Source organism: Bombina bombina, chromosome 1 (genome assembly GCF_027579735.1).
Source record: "Bombina bombina isolate aBomBom1 chromosome 1, aBomBom1.pri, whole genome shotgun sequence".
Classification (NCBI taxonomy): Eukaryota; Metazoa; Chordata; class Amphibia; order Anura; family Bombinatoridae; genus Bombina; species Bombina bombina.
Window position 1 is genome coordinate 728,300,140 of NC_069499.1, and position 17,500 is coordinate 728,317,639.

Here is a 17,500-nt window from a genome sequence, read left to right on the forward strand (position 1 = left end):
GTATACAAGGTTACAACATTGCTTCTATACAGACTTTCAAGCATTTGCACACTCTTGGTATTTGAAAAAGTCAGTTTGTGATATAACCATCGTTCACAACATTGTTGCCATATTCTTGTATCAATTATTGCTGCAAAAAGTTGCAATATTTGGATAAAAAAGTAACACGCTGAAACAAACCTCATAATTTTATTTTGTTGTTTAAATTGCTGCTTGTTAAATCTACCCCTATATATACTTAGAACTCTGCATATATGTGTTTCAGTTAACCAAACTGCTTTCCTGTGATTCTCCAATTATTGCCACAACAGTATTTTAATTATCTAACTTGCAACTTATTTATCACCAGAGCTACAATATTACTCTGTCATCTGCGCCAACTTATATTGTGTACTGTGAACTCTGCATTACCACTTTACTTGGTAAAGCTATAGCATAGATTCTGAATCCTACAACACCTTTTCCAGTTTGCTTATTGTGAATACTGTCTCCTACCAGTACCACATACATATTATACTCTCTTTTGCTGTGTATGCCAAGATTACAGTCATGCTCTCTGAAGCTCAATACTATCTGTTTCTTTTGAAGCCTTAATATGTTGCATAGATATGTGTTTAAACTTCATGAACACTGCAATAACGTCTTGCAACTATGAATAACAGAATCTGAATTATCCACATCCAGGATACTGTTACTCAGGTCAGGAGTCAGTGCCTGCAATTCCCTACCACTGCCCCGAGGGTCTGTCTCCTTAACGGTTTTACACCAGAGCAAGACACTACCCCACTAGACTACAGAGAGTGAATAGAATAGCTTGACAAAAAAATCTGCTTTAACATAAACTTTTTCATACAAAAATATTTTAATCTGGTTAAATATACAACATGCTAAACTTTAGTGTTTTTTGTACCAATGGTTTAGCAGCAGCAGTGAATCTGCCTCTTGCTAATCTTAACGGTTACAGATGCCTTTCAAGTTGACAGCAATATCATTCTATGACATGTAATTTCATTCCTATTGTGTCTCATGTTCTTCTTTGCTGCCAGCCTGCAGAGTTTAATGTTACTGTTCCCTTGACACCTGCTATATGCCCCAAATTTTATAGTTATTTTTTCTTCTCACTGTTGCTATTTTGGGAATGGGCAGTTTGACTTGGATACATCTACATTTATATTCATACAGGTACTCTGTTTTAGCTTAGGGATGTTCCTGTGTGCCCATTGAGTTTTAATACGATCTGCAGTTTAATATCCGTTTTCAGATATAGATGTGATATTAAATATCTCATTCAAAGATATGTATTTGAATTTTGTTTTAACACTTTATGTTCTGATTTTCTGTAAGCTCTTTGGAGCAGGGCCTAGTTTTGTTTTGTCTGTTATGTATTTGTATCTTACCACAAATCATTGTCATAAATATACTGCCTTTATACCAGTGCTAGGGAATTTCCCAGCACTATACAAATAAATGATAATAATAATATTCTGTATATCAATATATATATTATCTTAAAGATTTAACAAAGCTCTGAAAGCCACTTGATAAATTATAACTATGTTTTGTTATATCTAATCTCTATCAATGTGACTTTACTATGTATGACTATTGAAGTATATTGCCCCCCTCTTGCATCCAGTATGCCTTTTCGTTTGGGTATACATGTCTTCATACATCTTTTTGCAAACTCTATATCTAATTTATATTTATAGTCTTTTTATGAATAAATATATGAGACAAGTATTTGGCTACAATATCCACCACTGATCATTACTTGTTGCCCTGTTTCTATATCCATTAGGACAGTCAATCATATAGTCTGTTTTTATCTAAATGAAGGGGTGTGTGGTACCAAGGTGCACATTATGTTATACAGTTTTTTGTTTTGATTCATTGCAAATCCATTGAGTGCAGTATCTTTGTTGACTGTATTCTATACTTGGTAGCTGTCTGTATTAAAAGTGTGAGTACAGATTCTAATTAATTTAAACGGCATTTACTCATTTGATAAAGAAAAAAAACTATTTTAACCTGTGTAAATGCTACTCTTTCATATGCAGGACAGAACAATTTGGAGAACAATGTCATTTATAGTTCTGACTCTACCCATAGAAATCAGAGAAATGCTGCCTTGACTTCAGCTGTTTCTAAATGGAAATGTGAAACCTAAAATCTATACTTCTCCCCTTCACTGTTCCAATGGGATTCCATGTAGTGTAATTGGGAGTGGGAGTTCAGTGATTCATTTTAAAATTTCCATTAAGAGACATCAGGGATATCATTTGAGTAACAACCATGCATATATGTGTCTGTGGCTGGGGGTTTATGTATTTATAATAAAGGAACATAAAATGCCTTTTATTAACATACTAAGTATTAAAACACTTTGAATATACTAACAGCAAGTTTACTGCAACTGCTTTTAAATGGCAAAAGTCCACCCTCACTTGTCTTATTTGAAGGAGCCAATCCAGACTTGCTTATGGAACACACAAGGATTGCCTCTTTCATGTAGCAAGCAAATCTGTATCTAGTCGTATCGCTTCTCATGAAACCAATTAGGATTAAATATGTAGTAAGGTTAGGCTTGTTAACTCTACAGCATGCACTTCCAATCCACAGAATTTGGAAACCACCTTCCTTAAAGATTTTTTTGGAGTAAAAGGGGACAAAAATATGAAACTATATTGCACACTTTTTTTTTTTTACTTTTTTTGTTTGTTTTTTTGTAAACATAATAAAATATTTTTATTTTACAATCGCAAAGTATTTCATGTGCCTTTAATTCATGCTTCTACGATGCCAGAAATACAGATAGGAAATACACAACTATATTTTATGAATCACCCTTTTTTTGTGTATGGCAATGTGTCTTTTTAAAACTAATCTAAAAAAGACTAGAGGACAAGCATTTAGCTGAAGGAAACATATTTATTATACAAGTGCACAATTTGCTTCAACGTAAACAGGATCCTATTAAAAAAAGAAATACAAAGAAAAATTGTTATGGATGAACATGTAAACAGAAAGTATGCATAGCCTTCTTTTAAACCAGAATATTGTATATAAACTTTGGGTGAAAGAACAAGAAAACAAAAATAAAATACAGATTTTGCCAATTAAATGAATATAGTAACATTTTAAAAAAGTACATAAGAATATAAATTTTTTATTCAGTGCATTTTGGTGTACACAACAAATAATAAACAAGACATGAAAACCTGTATAATGTCTGGAGTATTTAATTAAATTTGTTTAATGAACAAAACCAACATATCATGCACTTCTATTCCAAATGAGCCATTTTCTCCCATGCAATGGTTATGATGATTTAATAAAAAACTAACTAATATTTAAATAGCAGGCATAAGTGTTGTTTAGACATAGCCTGTCCAAATGTCTCCTTGTCTATGATACTCATGGACATCAAACATTGAAAAAAAAGGACTTTTACAAATAAGACACTTCTTATAAAAATCTTCACCTTAATTCCACAGTTTATTTATTTCATTTCTTTTTTTAGAAAAAGAAGCCACAACATTAATATGACATTTTACACAAAATGGAACTAAGAGAACATTATGCATGTGGATTATATTATCCATAATTGGATATTTTATTTTGGGTTGACATTACAATTTTGTTCATACGGATCAGGGTCAGCACTGTACCTAACGAGGAAACTACAAATATATTTTGGAAAATTATAATTTCAGTTAGTTTTAAATTACAGAACACTGTTTACTTGAGCCTGAGATACAATCTCAGTTCCAACCTTAGTTTGTTGGTGAGACACAGCATAAAAAAAATGGAAGAAAATATACAGTTCAAAAAGCTGAATTTGTTAAAAATCAGTGTTGCGATTTTCCAAATGAATAATACATGAAATCAAGCGCATATATATATATAAAACTGTAAGCCAAGAAAAACAATTTTACATTTTGTATGCTCACCCCTATAAAACATATAAGCAGTAAAGTTTTATTTAAAGAGCAAAAAGTGGTCTATTATTCTTGGTTGGAAAGCAAATTCTTATCAGCATTGAGTTCTGTGAAATGTTTCTGTTTTCATTTCCCACAAAGCATAGGTGATATAAATAGAGAACAGTGTACGTCTTCTCTATAGTTTATTCCACTGTATGTTTTGCTGACTATCCAGGTGCCTTCTGAAATGCAAAATGCATATTCTAAATTAATGGGATCCATTGACAACCCAGAGATCTAATGAGTGAGACACGTGAGTGATCTAGGCAAGTTCAGTGGCTTGTCCTGAATAATTGAACATTTGGATGAAATACTGCTAGTAAGAATTCAACAGCATCCAGAGGTAAGGTTCCATTATGGTATTTTCTGTAGCCTTTGTTTTGTCTGAGGCTGGCTACGTTGATTCATTTTGGCTCATAGATTTCCCACCATTTAAGGCTCCTGAACAACTTCTGCTTTTTGTAGGTGTTCCACTTCCTGATCTGGAAAATTCTGTGAGGTCATGTAGTGAAGGCTCTTTGTACATTGCCACTAAAAAAAAAAACATGCAGAAGGGTTAGACACTTATTTCTGTGCTTCAAGAATAACCTATTTGTCCCTATAAAAACTTTACTTTTGATTGTAAACCACGTCTTATACAATCTCTGGTCTTTTCACAAAACTTATGTTATCATTAATTTTAAAGGACATTAAAGTCATGTTTGAATATTTGCACATCACCTGCACATATAATACATGTTTTAAAAGCAAATTGCCAAGTTGTTAGTAAATGTTATAATGTTTTGCAATCCAGGCACACGCCCCTTGAAAAGCCACTTAAGCACTTTTATCTTTCCTGTAATTAGTTAGAGAAAGATATAAATGAGCTCCAGCGCTGATTACGCGGGAGATTTATTATGCAGCGGATGCTGCTTTCTCCACTCCCAATTTGACAAATCAAAATCATGTCCGTCCGCCATTTGACAAATCCACCCCCAAGCATTCACTCTGTAGAATTGTTAAAGTCATATTTCAGAATTTGAGATATAGTAGACAAATTAAATAATGAAAGTACTTTCAAAGTTTGTTTGCTAGCTTAATTAAATATTTTACAATGATTTCTTTTAAGTTAATGCCCATTTAAAAGGATATTAAACAATAAATACATTTTATAAAAATAGTATTGAGGATATCTTCTTCCTCTCTCTAGTTATGAGCGTTACCCTGTTGAAATCTAGCTGTCACTGCAATTCAGTGCTGATGTGTTTGTACATGTGTAGCAACTTTTCTTCAGATACTTTCATTGAAACCTATGTTCCCATGTACTATGTACTTAGTGTTTATTGCCCTTTAATTAAAATTAAGCATAATTTTAAACATATTTGCAACTCCAATATTTTGCTTAGCATTACTCATTTCCTTTAACAAGCTTACTGGGCTACATTTATAAAGCTGCAAAAGAGCCAAAGTGTTCCAGGCTTGCATTTGCGAGCCTGAAACACTAGTTAAGTGTGGCAGAGTGAAATCATCCTGAGTCGATCAGGATGATTGACAGCCCCATCTTATTCGTAATTGGCCACTTCATAATTTATTCTTAAATAATTTCCAGCATGCCAAGCTTAAGACCATGTCAGGAAATTTATAACTAAAAAAGAGAGCTGGCATTATAGTAAATAAGGTGTAGGATTATTTAAAATGTTAGTAAAGAGCTTTTGGAGCAATTTTCTAGAAAACTGACATCATTAAGGCTTAATAAGTCCAAAAGCCATGTTCTAACAGAAAATGACTCCTGGTGCAGTGGTTTTGAAAGAAGAGATGTGTACCTCTCCCATCTCTGCAGTGTGCTCTTTCAGCCAATGTGCACATCATTTCTGCCAAGCTGATGCATCACACATCACTAGCAAGCTTAGTACTCCCTACATTTGCTTTCCCCAGCCACAAACGTCTCTGCTGGAATCTCCCACAGTTTCCATCCATGTTTACAATTCCATTTCCTCCATAACTCATAATCCCTACAACATAGTCGTCGCCCCCCCCCCCACCACCACCAAAAAAAAAAAAACTTGCAGAGGTAAAATAAATATGATATTGTTTAGTAATTTATATCTGATGAAATTACAAGGGTTTGTTGTCATAGAAGGAAATGTACTCTTCATCAAACAAATCCTGGGAAAAAATCAGTATTTCAAGCCAATTAAGAGATTACCAAGACTTGTTTAAGCATACAAAAAAAGACCCCCCAGGGCTCATAATTGTGTGAACTAATATCAATTCCTTGTAATAAAGTCTTAGGGGGGAATTTATTTAGGCCTGAATACATCTGTTTCTCCACAAGCCTTCAAGCTACAGCGGTTCATGTCCGCAAGACATTGATAAATAGCCCCCATGTATATTGTTAATACCTAATCCTGAATGATTTTTATTATTATTATTTTAAGTGATGCATAAGTCAGAAAAGCTATGTCCATTGGCACCCTCTTGGGAGCTCTCATAAATATGCTAGTTTTGAAAACTACTTCTAAACCACTCTGGTAGTATAATTATCACTTGGAAAACACAGTAGCCTAAAATTCCAAAGAATATGAATAAGGGTTATGCAAACAGCTGAAAGTCCCAGCTTGGGTCTAATATCATGATGGTACCAGGGGCGTATTTTGGCCTAGGCAAACAAGGCACTGGCCTAGGGCAGCAGATTGGGAGGGGGCAGCACTTTTTTGTGGCTATATTAGCAAGAAGCTTACAGTTATTTTAGAAGTATTATACAGGTATGTAAGGGAGATTTGCCCAAAGAGCTTACATTCTAGGATGCATAAGAGACTGCCCATGGAGCTTACAGTTTAGAGGTAGCTCTGAACCGTTTTTCATTCAGCTAGCTATTGCCTTTAGTTCTGTTGGCTACCAGCACTTAGTATTGTGTTTGGGGAAGTATTGTTTCAAGAAATCTGTGTTTGTTTTTTGTATATTGCAGTGATAGGTGTGTGTGTGTGTATGTGTGTGTGCATGTGTGTGTGTGTGTGTATGTGTGTGTGTGTGTGTGTGTGTGTGTAACTCTGTGTGTATCTGTGTGTGCATATGTGTGTGTGTGTGTAACTCTGTGTGTATGTGTGTGTGTATATGTGTGTGTGTGTGTGTGTGTGTGTGTGTGTGTGTAACTCTGTGCGTATCTGTGTGTGTATATGTGTGTGTGTGTAACTCTGTGTGTATCTGTGTGTGTATATGTGTGTGTGTGTGTGTAACTCTGTGTGTATCTGTGTGTATATGTGTGTGTATAACTTTGTGTGTATCTGTGTGTGTATATGTGTGTGTGTGTGTGTGTGTGTGTGTGTGTGTGTGTGTAACTCTGTGTGTATCTGTTACTTCCATTAACAAAATGTGCACAGTCTTTGTATATTTACACTTTTTGAGTCACCAACTCCTACTGAGCATGTGCAAGAATTCACAGAATATACTTATATATGCATTTGTGATTGGCTGATGACTGCCACATGATACAGGGGGACTGGAAATAAACATTACTTTGAAATTTGTCCAAAAAAATCTATTTATTTGAAGTTTAGACTAAGGGCCGATTATCTAAAGCTCTCTGGGCAGGTGAGATTATTAAAGAATGCTCCCAGTCCTTCTATTTCCCTGGTGGATTGATCTAAAGTGACTTTTTACCCTGAAAACAGGATGTCTCACTAAGGGGCATATATTGCATATTCGTATGAAAAGTGCACAATAAAATTTGCAATTTAAACATCATACAAAGCAAATAATTGAGCCATTCACACAAAAATACACAGGAAAAATTGTTTTGTTAAGGTGCATCAAAAATCGTAAAGACATAATGCTTCACCAAAAATCGTATTTTACCAAAAACGTAAAATTTGTATGTAATATACACAGGCATAAATCATATTAAATATGCACAGCGTAAATTGTAATTTTAGTACAATGGATGTGCAAAAACACACAGAAATGTGTACTTATAAATACAAAATGCAAAGCGTAATTGTTTTTTCGTAAAATGGACTGAACATGGGTGTTCCATGGGCGTATATGAAAATGTCTTAGTTAGAGAAAAGAGTCTTGATAAAGGCCTAAAGAAGGGTCGAAACGCGTTGGCTATTTATGGTAAGCCTCATTTCAATTTTATTTACGGTATTATTTAGCAATATTGCACTATGTTTTGTTTTTTTATTCCACAGGTTGTGACTGGGAATTGTATCTATTTTTGATCAATTAAGAGCTTTGGACATTTATTACTATCTCTAGGAACACTTTTTCATTAGAACTCACCCAATTAGGAGCACTATTATCATCTACATATTTTGTTTTCATTTTCTCATTTTATTTTTTATATTATTCACATTTTTTTGGTCATTTTTCGAATTTTGCAAACAAATTTTTCACACATCTACTATTGGATTTTTTATTTTATTTTTGTAGTAATTTTGTGATACACTTGATTTTTTGACAATTGGATTTGGCCACTGCACAAGGATTTGGACTATCACCATTGACACATTATTTGCATTATTTGGTTTTCCCTGAGGAGTCATACATATATACCCAATTTGGACTGAGATACTATTAAATGTATTATATGTATATAGATTTTATTCATATAGATTTTACATACTGCATGTAGTCAAGACTTGACTGAACTAACTTGTTTTATTGTGTTTTAAATTTGTCCCACCTGGACAGGTATATATAGATATACATATTACATGGATCCATGACTGATTTTATGTTTAGAGACTCAATATTATTTTAAATTGTTCAAATTGCTTAGATTGTTCTATTACATAATAAATATTTTAATGTACACATACATTCATTGAATCCTTTGCCCACTTTTGAGGCGCTTCCTAGATCCTTTCCTCTCATATATGAAAATGTCTCTCTATTTCTAGTGTAATTCTGTAACGATTTTCGCATCGCGGATCTCACAGTTTTTTCTTGCCAACTAAAAGGAGCAAGCTTTTCTCAAAACACTACAAATACTTATAACCCTAAAAGACAAACACATGCATACGAAAATATAGGCAAATGTAAGATTCTATATGCAGAAATCAGTGTCATGCGTTTTATATTGGCTGCAGGATTTAATTTTAAAGTGTGTCCCCTACTCACTGCTAACTTCGCGCTAAGGAGCGAAGTGTCCCTATCCAGCGAGCTCCATTACTTTCAATAGGAGCTATCTCGCAAGTTGCAGTGATTGCCCCTTTTTTATGATCATTCCACCAGGGCAGCCCCTGTGAGAGTCGACGAGAAAAACTAGATTTGATCTGGCGAGGCTTAGATCATCGAGTCCTAAGTGCTATTGCATTGTCTTTTTATTCTGCATTTGTTGATTATGCAAATCTACTGTATTTACTAGTCCTTAAAACTAATTATGCATCTTCTTCAGACCCAGGAGTCACGTTTTTTAAAATATAGCACACCCTAAAGATCCTTTTCACCTGGACAATACCTTGAGAAATAAAGTATTTTGTATTTTTGATTTTGTCTTCTGGAGAAGAAATGAGTAATTGTTACCAAAATCTTGATAATGATGGGCTCTAAGGGGCACATTTATCAAGTGCTCGCCAGAAACACCAGTTATGAAGCAGCGGTCTAAAGAACACTGCTCCATAACCTGTCCGCAGGTGGACCGACATCGCAGCAATTCAACCTGATCGAGTACGATCAGGTTGATTGATACTCCCCTGCTGGCCATGAATCTGCAGGGGGCGGCATTGCACCAGCAGCTCACAAGAGCTGCTGGTGCAATGCTGAATACAGAGAGCGTATTGCTCTCCGCATTCAGCGAGGTCTGTCGGACCTGATCCACACTGTCGGATCAGGTCCGACAGACCTTTGTTAAATAGGCTCCTAAGTCTAAACCACAGTTGTATCCATTAGCAATGTGGTTCAATTTAAATCTATTAGACCGGCCAATAAAATGAGAGGAGTCTAGTTAGCACTAAATGTTTATTGATATAATAATTTCAATAACAGAGACGGAGCCAGCACAACCACAAATAAATGTAGTTTCTGCTTTCATTTTCTGAAAGATGAAGGTGAAATAACATTTGGACAGCTACAAAAGGTGACTGCTGATAAGTATCTCTGAATGATACCACACATACTATTTAAAAAAATCCTGTTATATTAAGTATGCAAACATTCTCCTTCTTTTAGAAAAAGCAGAACTCTCCTAACAACAAATCACACATATATTTGCTTATGTTGTACTACACCTGATGGAACCAATCACAGACTACACCAGCTGTGAAATGAATTTAGGAGTGCATGGTAAAAATACCTTCAATTATATCAATATGCATAAGTTTCCAAAGCACAAAATAATAGCATAATTTAAACATAAATGCATTTCATAGTAATTTGTGCAATAAACAGTGAAAAAAATAATATTAGCTGATTTTAGCATAATATTGGCTAAAATGTTGGTGCACCCATTAAAAGGTCTTGGGGAGAATACTGCATTCCAATACTAAAGCTCATAAATAAATATATATAAATATATATATATATATATATATATATATATATATATATGTATATATATATATAGTAGCCAAAAAAAATGCACTCTCAGGTCTTTCACAACCAAGTTACTTTATTCCTGTAACGTTTTCGGAGGTCTTGCCTCCTTCATCAGCATCATGCTGATGAAGGAGGCAAGACCTCCGAAAACATTACAGGAATAAAGTAACTTGGTTGTGAGAGACCTGAGAGTGCATTTTTTTTGGCTACTATTTATTGCAAAATTGCACCCAGGCAGTTTTCCTCTGAGGGCAAGATCTGGTGATTTGGATATCTATCTATATATATATATATATATATATATATATATATATATATATATATATATATATATATATATATACATATATATATAAGCAAAATCCAAAAGGAAAACGCCAGCACCATCTGATCCTTAGTCAGGCATGACTAAGGATCAGATGGATCCGAAACATTGCTGCTTTTTGTCTTCAATGTCACAATAAAGACAACACTTTGATGAACTGTGGGTGCTGGTGTTTTCCTTTTGGATTTTGCTTCTATTTTATTAGAGGTGTGCAGGACCCTCTCACGTACGTGCACCCCACAAGAGAGCATTACTGCAAGTTTTTGAACCTGTGCTGGACCCTCCATTGTTTATTGTATATATATATATATATATATATATATATATATATATATTAATGAACAGATGGCTGCACTCACTGGTCCTTTTCAAACATATTTATTTCTGTGACGTTTCCTGAGGAAGGGGATACGGTCCCCGAAACGTCACAGAAATAAATATGTTTGAAAAGGACCAGTGAGTGCAGCCATCTGTTCATTAATATTATTCATTTTTTTGCTTGCACCCTGGCATGTGTTTTTTGTAAGTGAGAGTTCTCTCCTGTTGCTAATATCTTATATATATATATATATATACCTTCATTGAAACCTATGTTCCAATGTAGCGCCACTCATAATTAGAGGGAGCTTAAAATGTAATTAGTGTTTAATGCCCTTTAATGAAAATTAAGCATCATTTTAAACATATTTGCAACTCCAATATTTTGCTTAACATTACTCATGTCCTACCTTTAACAAGCTTATTGGGCCACATTTATGAAGCTGCAAAAGCATCTTCGGGGCCCAAGTGTTCCAGGCTTGCACAAGTGAGAATTAAACACTAGGTAAGTGTGGTACAGTGAAATCATCCAGAGTCGATCAGGATGATTGACAGCCCCTGCTTATGTGTGATTGGCCACTTCTTAATTTAATCTTAAATAATTTCCAGCATGCCAAGCTTAATGGGCCATAATACCCAAATGTTTAAACACTTGAAAGTGATGCAGCATAGCTGTAAAAAGCTGACTAGAAAATATCACCTGAACATCTCTATGTAAAAAAGAAAGATATTTTACCTCAAAAATTCCTCAGTAGCCACATCCCATTGTAAAGGACTTCTAAGCAACAAATCAGTATGTCTGTCCCGGGACAGCGGAAGGAGCGAGCATTCGTGCACACTCTTCTTATTTCCCTATTCAGTGTAAGGAAGTTTACAATGAAATCTCATGAGAGTTAAGTGAAATCTCATGAGATCACAGTAAATTTTTATTTTTTTTTACCTGCAGCTGAGCAGCAGCTAGGTATAACTTTTTACACAGAACTTGCTCTGTTGAGCTGAGGAGATTGTGAGGTAAAATACCTTCCTTTTTTACATAGAGATGCTCAGGTGATATTTTCCTGTAAGCTTTTTACAATTATACTGCATCAGTTTCAAGTGATTTAGCATATGAGTATTATGTCACTTTAAGACCATGTCAGGTAATTTATAACTAAAAAAAAGAGCTGATATTCCAGTAAATAAGGTGTAGGATTATTTAAAATGTTAGCAAAGAGCTATTGGAGCCATTTTCTAGAAAACTGACATCATTAAGGCTTAATAAAAGAAATTGACTCCTGGTGCAGTGGTTTTGTGCACTTTCAGCCAATGTGTTCATCATTTCTGCCAAGCTGATGCAGAGTACTGTAGCAAGCTTAGTACTCTCTACATTTGCTTTCCCCAGCCATGAACGTCTCTGCTGGAATCTCCCACAGTTTCCATCCATATTTACAATTCCATTTCCTCCATAACTCATAATCCCTACAACAGAGTCCCCCCCCCCCCTCAAAAACAAAAAACTTGCAGAGGTAAAATATATATGATATTATTTAGTAATTTGTATATCTGATGAAATTACAAGGGTTTGTTGTCACAGAAGGAAATGTACTCTTCATCAAACAAATCCTGGAAACAATTCAGTATCTCAAGCCCATTAAGAGGTTACCAGGACTTGTTTAAGCATACACAAAAAAAGACCCCCCAGGGCTCATAATTGTATGAACTAATATCAATTCCTTGTAATAAAGTCTTAGTATGTTGTTAATACCTAATCCTGTATGTTTATATTTTTTTAAGTGATGCATAAGTCAAAAAAGCTATGTCCATTGGCACCCTCTTGGGAGCTCTCATAAATATGCGAGTTTTGAGAACTACTTCTTAACCACTCTGGTAGTATAATTATCACTTGGAAAACACACTATTAAAAGGTATTGAGGAAAATACTGCATTCCAATACTAAAGCTCATAAATAAAAAAAAACATAATTTATGCATACCTGATAAATTTATTTCTCTTGTGGTGTATCCAGTCCACGGATCATCCATTACTTGTGGGATATTCTCCTTCCCAACAGGAAGTTGCAAGAGGATCACCCACAGCAGAGCTGCTATATAGCTCCTCCCCTAACTGCCATATCCAGTCATTCGACCGAAACAAGCTGAGAAAGGAGAAACTATAGGGTGCAGTGGTGACTGTAGTTTAAATTAAAATTTAGACCTGCCTTAAAAAGACCGGGTTGGCCGTGGACTGGATACACCACAAGAGAAATAAATTTATCAGGTAAGCATAAATTATGTTTTCTCTTGTAAGGTGTATCCAGTCCACGGATCATCCATTACTTGTGGGATACCAAAACCAAAGCTAAAGTACATGGATGAAGGGAGGGACAAGGCAGGCTTAAATGGAAGGAACCACTGCCTGTAGAACCTTTCTCCCAAAAATAGCCTCCGAAGAAGCAAAAGTATCAAATTTGTAAAATTTTGAAAAGGTATGAAGTGAATACCAAGTCGCCGCCTTGCAAATCTGTTCAACAGAAGCCTCATTTCTAAAGGCCCAGGTGGAAGCCACAGCTCTAGTAGAATGAGCTGTAATCCTTTCAGGGGGCTGCTGTCCAGCAGTCTCATAGGCTAAGCGTATTACGCTCCGAAGCCAAAAAGAAAGAGAGGTTGCCGAAGCTTTTTGACCTCTCCTCTGTCCAGAGTAAACAACAAACAGTGTAGATGTTTGGCGAAAATCTTTAGTAGCTTGTAAGTAAAACTTTAAAGCACGGACCACGTCCAGATTATGTAAAAGGCGTTCCTTCTTTGAAGAAGGATTAGGACACAATGATGGAACAACAATCTCTTGATTGATATTCTTGCTAGAAACTACCTTAGGTAATAACCCAGGTTTTGTACGCAGAACTACTTTATCTGAATGGAAAATCAGAAAAGGAGAATCACATTGTAAGGCAGATAACTCAGAGACTCTCCGAGCCGAGGAAATAGCCATCAAAAACAGAACTTTCCAAGATAAAAGTTTGATATCAATGGAATGAAGGGGTTCAAACGGAACCCCTTGAAGAACTTTAAGAACCAAGTTTAAGCTCCATGGGGGAGCAACAGGTTTAAACACAGGCTTAATTCTAACCAAAGCCTGACAAAAAGCTTGAACGTCTGGCACTTCTGCCAGACGCTTGTGCAAAAGAATAGACAGAGCAGAAATCTGTCCCTTTAAAGAACTAGCTGATAATCCTTTTTCCAAACCCTCTTGGAGAAAGGACAATATCCTAGGGATCCTAACCTTACTCCATGAGTAATTCTTGGATTCACACCAATAAAGGTATTTACGCCATATCTTATGGTAGATTTTCCTGGTGACAGGCTTTCGTGCCTGTATAAGGGTATCAATGACTGACTCGGAGAAGCCACTCTTTGATAAAATCAAGCGTTCAATCTCCATGCAGTCAGTCTCAGAGAAATTAGATTTGGATGATTGAAAGGACCTTTTAGTAGAAGGTCTTGTCTCAGAGGCAGGGTCCATGGTGGAAAGGATGACATGTCCACTAGGTCTGCATACCAGGTCCTGCGTGGCCACGCAGGCGCTATCAAGATCACCGATGCTCTCTCCTGTTTGATTTTGGCAATCAGTCGAGGGAGCAGAGGAAACGGTGGAAACACATAAGCCAGGTTGAAGAACCAAGGCGCTGCTAGAGCATCTATCAGTGCCGCTTCTGGGTCCCTGGGCCTGGATCCGTAACAAGGAAGCTTGGCATTCTGGCGAGACGCCATGAGATCCAGTTCTGGTTTGCTCCAATGATGAACCAATTGAGCAAACACCTTCGGATGGAGTTCCCACTCCCCCGGATGAAAAGTCTGACGACTTAGAAAATCTGCCTCCCAGTTCTCTACACCTGGGATATGGATTGCTGATAGGTGGCAAGAGTGAGTCTCTGCCCAGCGAATTATCTTGGAGACTTCTAACATCGCTAGGGAACTCCTGGTTCCCCCTTGATGGTTGATGTAAGCCACAGTCGTGATGTTGAAATCTGATGTACCTCAGGGTTGCTAACTGAGGCCAAGCTAGAAGAGCATTGAATATTGCTCTTAACTCCAGAATATTTATTGGGAGGAGTTTCTCCTCCTGAGTCCATGATCCCTGAGCCTTCAGGGAATTACAGACTGCACCCCAACCTAGAAGGCTGGCATCTGTTGTTACAATTGTCCAATCTGGTCATACCTTTGGACAGATGGACCCGAGATAGCCATCAGAGAAGAGAATCTCTGGTCTCTTGATCCAGATTTAGCAGAGGGGACAAATCTGTGTAATCCCCATTCCACTGACTGAGCATGCATAGTTGCAGCGGTCTGAGATGTAGTCGCGCAAATGGCACTATGTCCATCCCCGCTACCATCAAGCCGATTACTTCCATAAACTCAGCCACCGAAGGGCGCGGAATAGAATGAAGAACACGGCAAGATTTTAGAAGCTTTGATAACCTAGATTCTGTCAGGTAAATCTTCATTTTTACAGAATCTATCAGAGTCCCTAGGAAGGAGACTCTTGTGAGTGGGGATAGAGAACTCTTTTCCTCATTCACCTTCCACCCATGTGACCTGAGAAATGCCAGAACTATGTCCGTATGTGACTTGGCAATCTGAAAGCTTGACGCCTGTATCAGGATGTCGTCCAGATAAGGGGCCACTGATATACCTCGCGGTCTTAGGACCGCCAGAAGCGATCCCAGAACCTTTGTAAAGATTCTTGGAGCTGTAGCTAACCCGAAGGGAAGAGCCACAAATTGGTAATGCTTGTCCAGAAAGGCAAACCTTAGGAACCGATGATGATCTTTGTGAATCGGTATGTGAAGGTAAGCATCCTTCAAATCCACTGTGGTCATGTACTGACCCTCCTGGATCATAGGTAGGATGCTCCGAATAGTTTCCATTTTGAACGATGGAACTCTGAGGAATTTGTTTAAGATCTTTAGATCCAAAATGGGTCTGAAGTTTCCCTCTTTTTTGGGAACCACAAACAGATTTGAATAAAAACCCTGTCCCTGTTCCGACTGTGGAACTGGACAGATCACTCCCATAACTAGGAGGTCTAGCACACAGTGTAAGAATGCCTCTTTCTTTATCTGGTTTACAGATAATCTCGAAAGGTGAAATCTCCCTTGAGGAGGGGAAGCTTTGAAGTCCAGAAGATATCCCTGAGATATGATCTCCAATGCCCAGGGATCCTGAACATCTCTTGCCCACGCCTGGGCGAAGAGAGAAAGTCTGCCCCCTACTAGATCTGTTACCGGATAGGGGGCCGTTCCTTCATGCTGTCTTAGAGGCAGCAGCAGGATTTCTGGCCTGCTTGCCTTTGTTCCAGGACTGGTTAGGTTTCCAGCCCGGCTTGGATTGAGCAAAAGTTCCCTCTTGTCTTGTAGCAGAGGAAGTTGATACTGCACCTGCCTTGAAGTTTCGAAAGGCACGAAAATTAGACTGTTTGGCCTTTGATTTGGCCCTGTCTTGAGGAAGGGTATGACCCTTACCTCCAGTAATGTCAGCAATAATTTCCTTCAAACCAGACCCGAATAGGGTATGCCCCTTGAAGGGAATGTTAAGTAATTTAGACTTTGAAGTCACGTCAGCTGACCAAGATTTAAGCCATAGCGCCCTACGCACCTGGATGGCGAATCCAGAATTCTTAGCCGTTAGTTTAGTCAAATGAACAATGGCGTCAGAAACAAAGGAATTAGCTAGCTTAAGTGTTCTAAGCTTGTCAAGTATTTCAGTCAATGGAGTAGCTGTCTGAAAGGCCTCTTCCAGAGACTCAAACCAGAACACTGCAGCAGCAGTGACAGGCGCAATGCATGCAAGGGGCTGCAGGATAAAACCTTGTTGAATAAACATTTTCTTAAGGTAACCTTCTAATTTTTTATCCATTGGATCTGAAAAAGCACAACTGTCCTCGACAGGGATAGTGGTACGCTTTGCTAAAGTAGAAACTGCTCCCTCCACCTTAGGGACCGTCTGCCATAAGTCTTGTGTGGTGGCGTCTATTGGAAACATTTTTCTAAAAATAGGAGGGGGGGAAACGGCACACCGGGTCTATCCCACTCCTTATTAATGATTTCTGTAAAACTTTTAGGTATTGGAAAAACATCAGTACACACCGGCACTGCATAGTATTTATCCAGTCTACACAATTTCTCTGGTACTGCAATTGTGTCACAGTCATTCAGAGCAGCTAACACCTCCCCAAGCAATACACGGAGGTTCTCAAGCTTAAATTTAAAAGTAGAAATATCTGAATCAGGTTTCCCTGAATCAGAAATGTCACCCACAGACTGAAGCTCTCCTTCCTCAGCTTCTGCATATTGTGACGCAGTATCAGACATGGGCCTTAAGGCATC

The 17,500-nt window shown here is 37.1% G+C and overlaps 1 protein-coding gene across 7 annotated transcripts in view; it reads right to left on the reverse strand.

The window, feature by feature from the left end:
- Positions 1 to 2,908: 2,908 nt before the first annotated feature.
- FGF13 (fibroblast growth factor 13) overlaps positions 2,909 to 17,500 on the reverse strand; it is a 615,132-nt gene continuing 600,540 nt past the window's right edge. For all 7 annotated transcript variants that reach the window (XM_053699239.1, XM_053699234.1, XM_053699238.1 and 4 more), the window contains one exon: positions 2,909 to 4,511. In XM_053699239.1, coding sequence (XP_053555214.1) covers positions 4,375 to 4,511 — 137 coding nt within the window. In that variant the 3' untranslated portion in view covers positions 2,909 to 4,374. The remainder of the gene's footprint in view (positions 4,512 to 17,500) is intronic.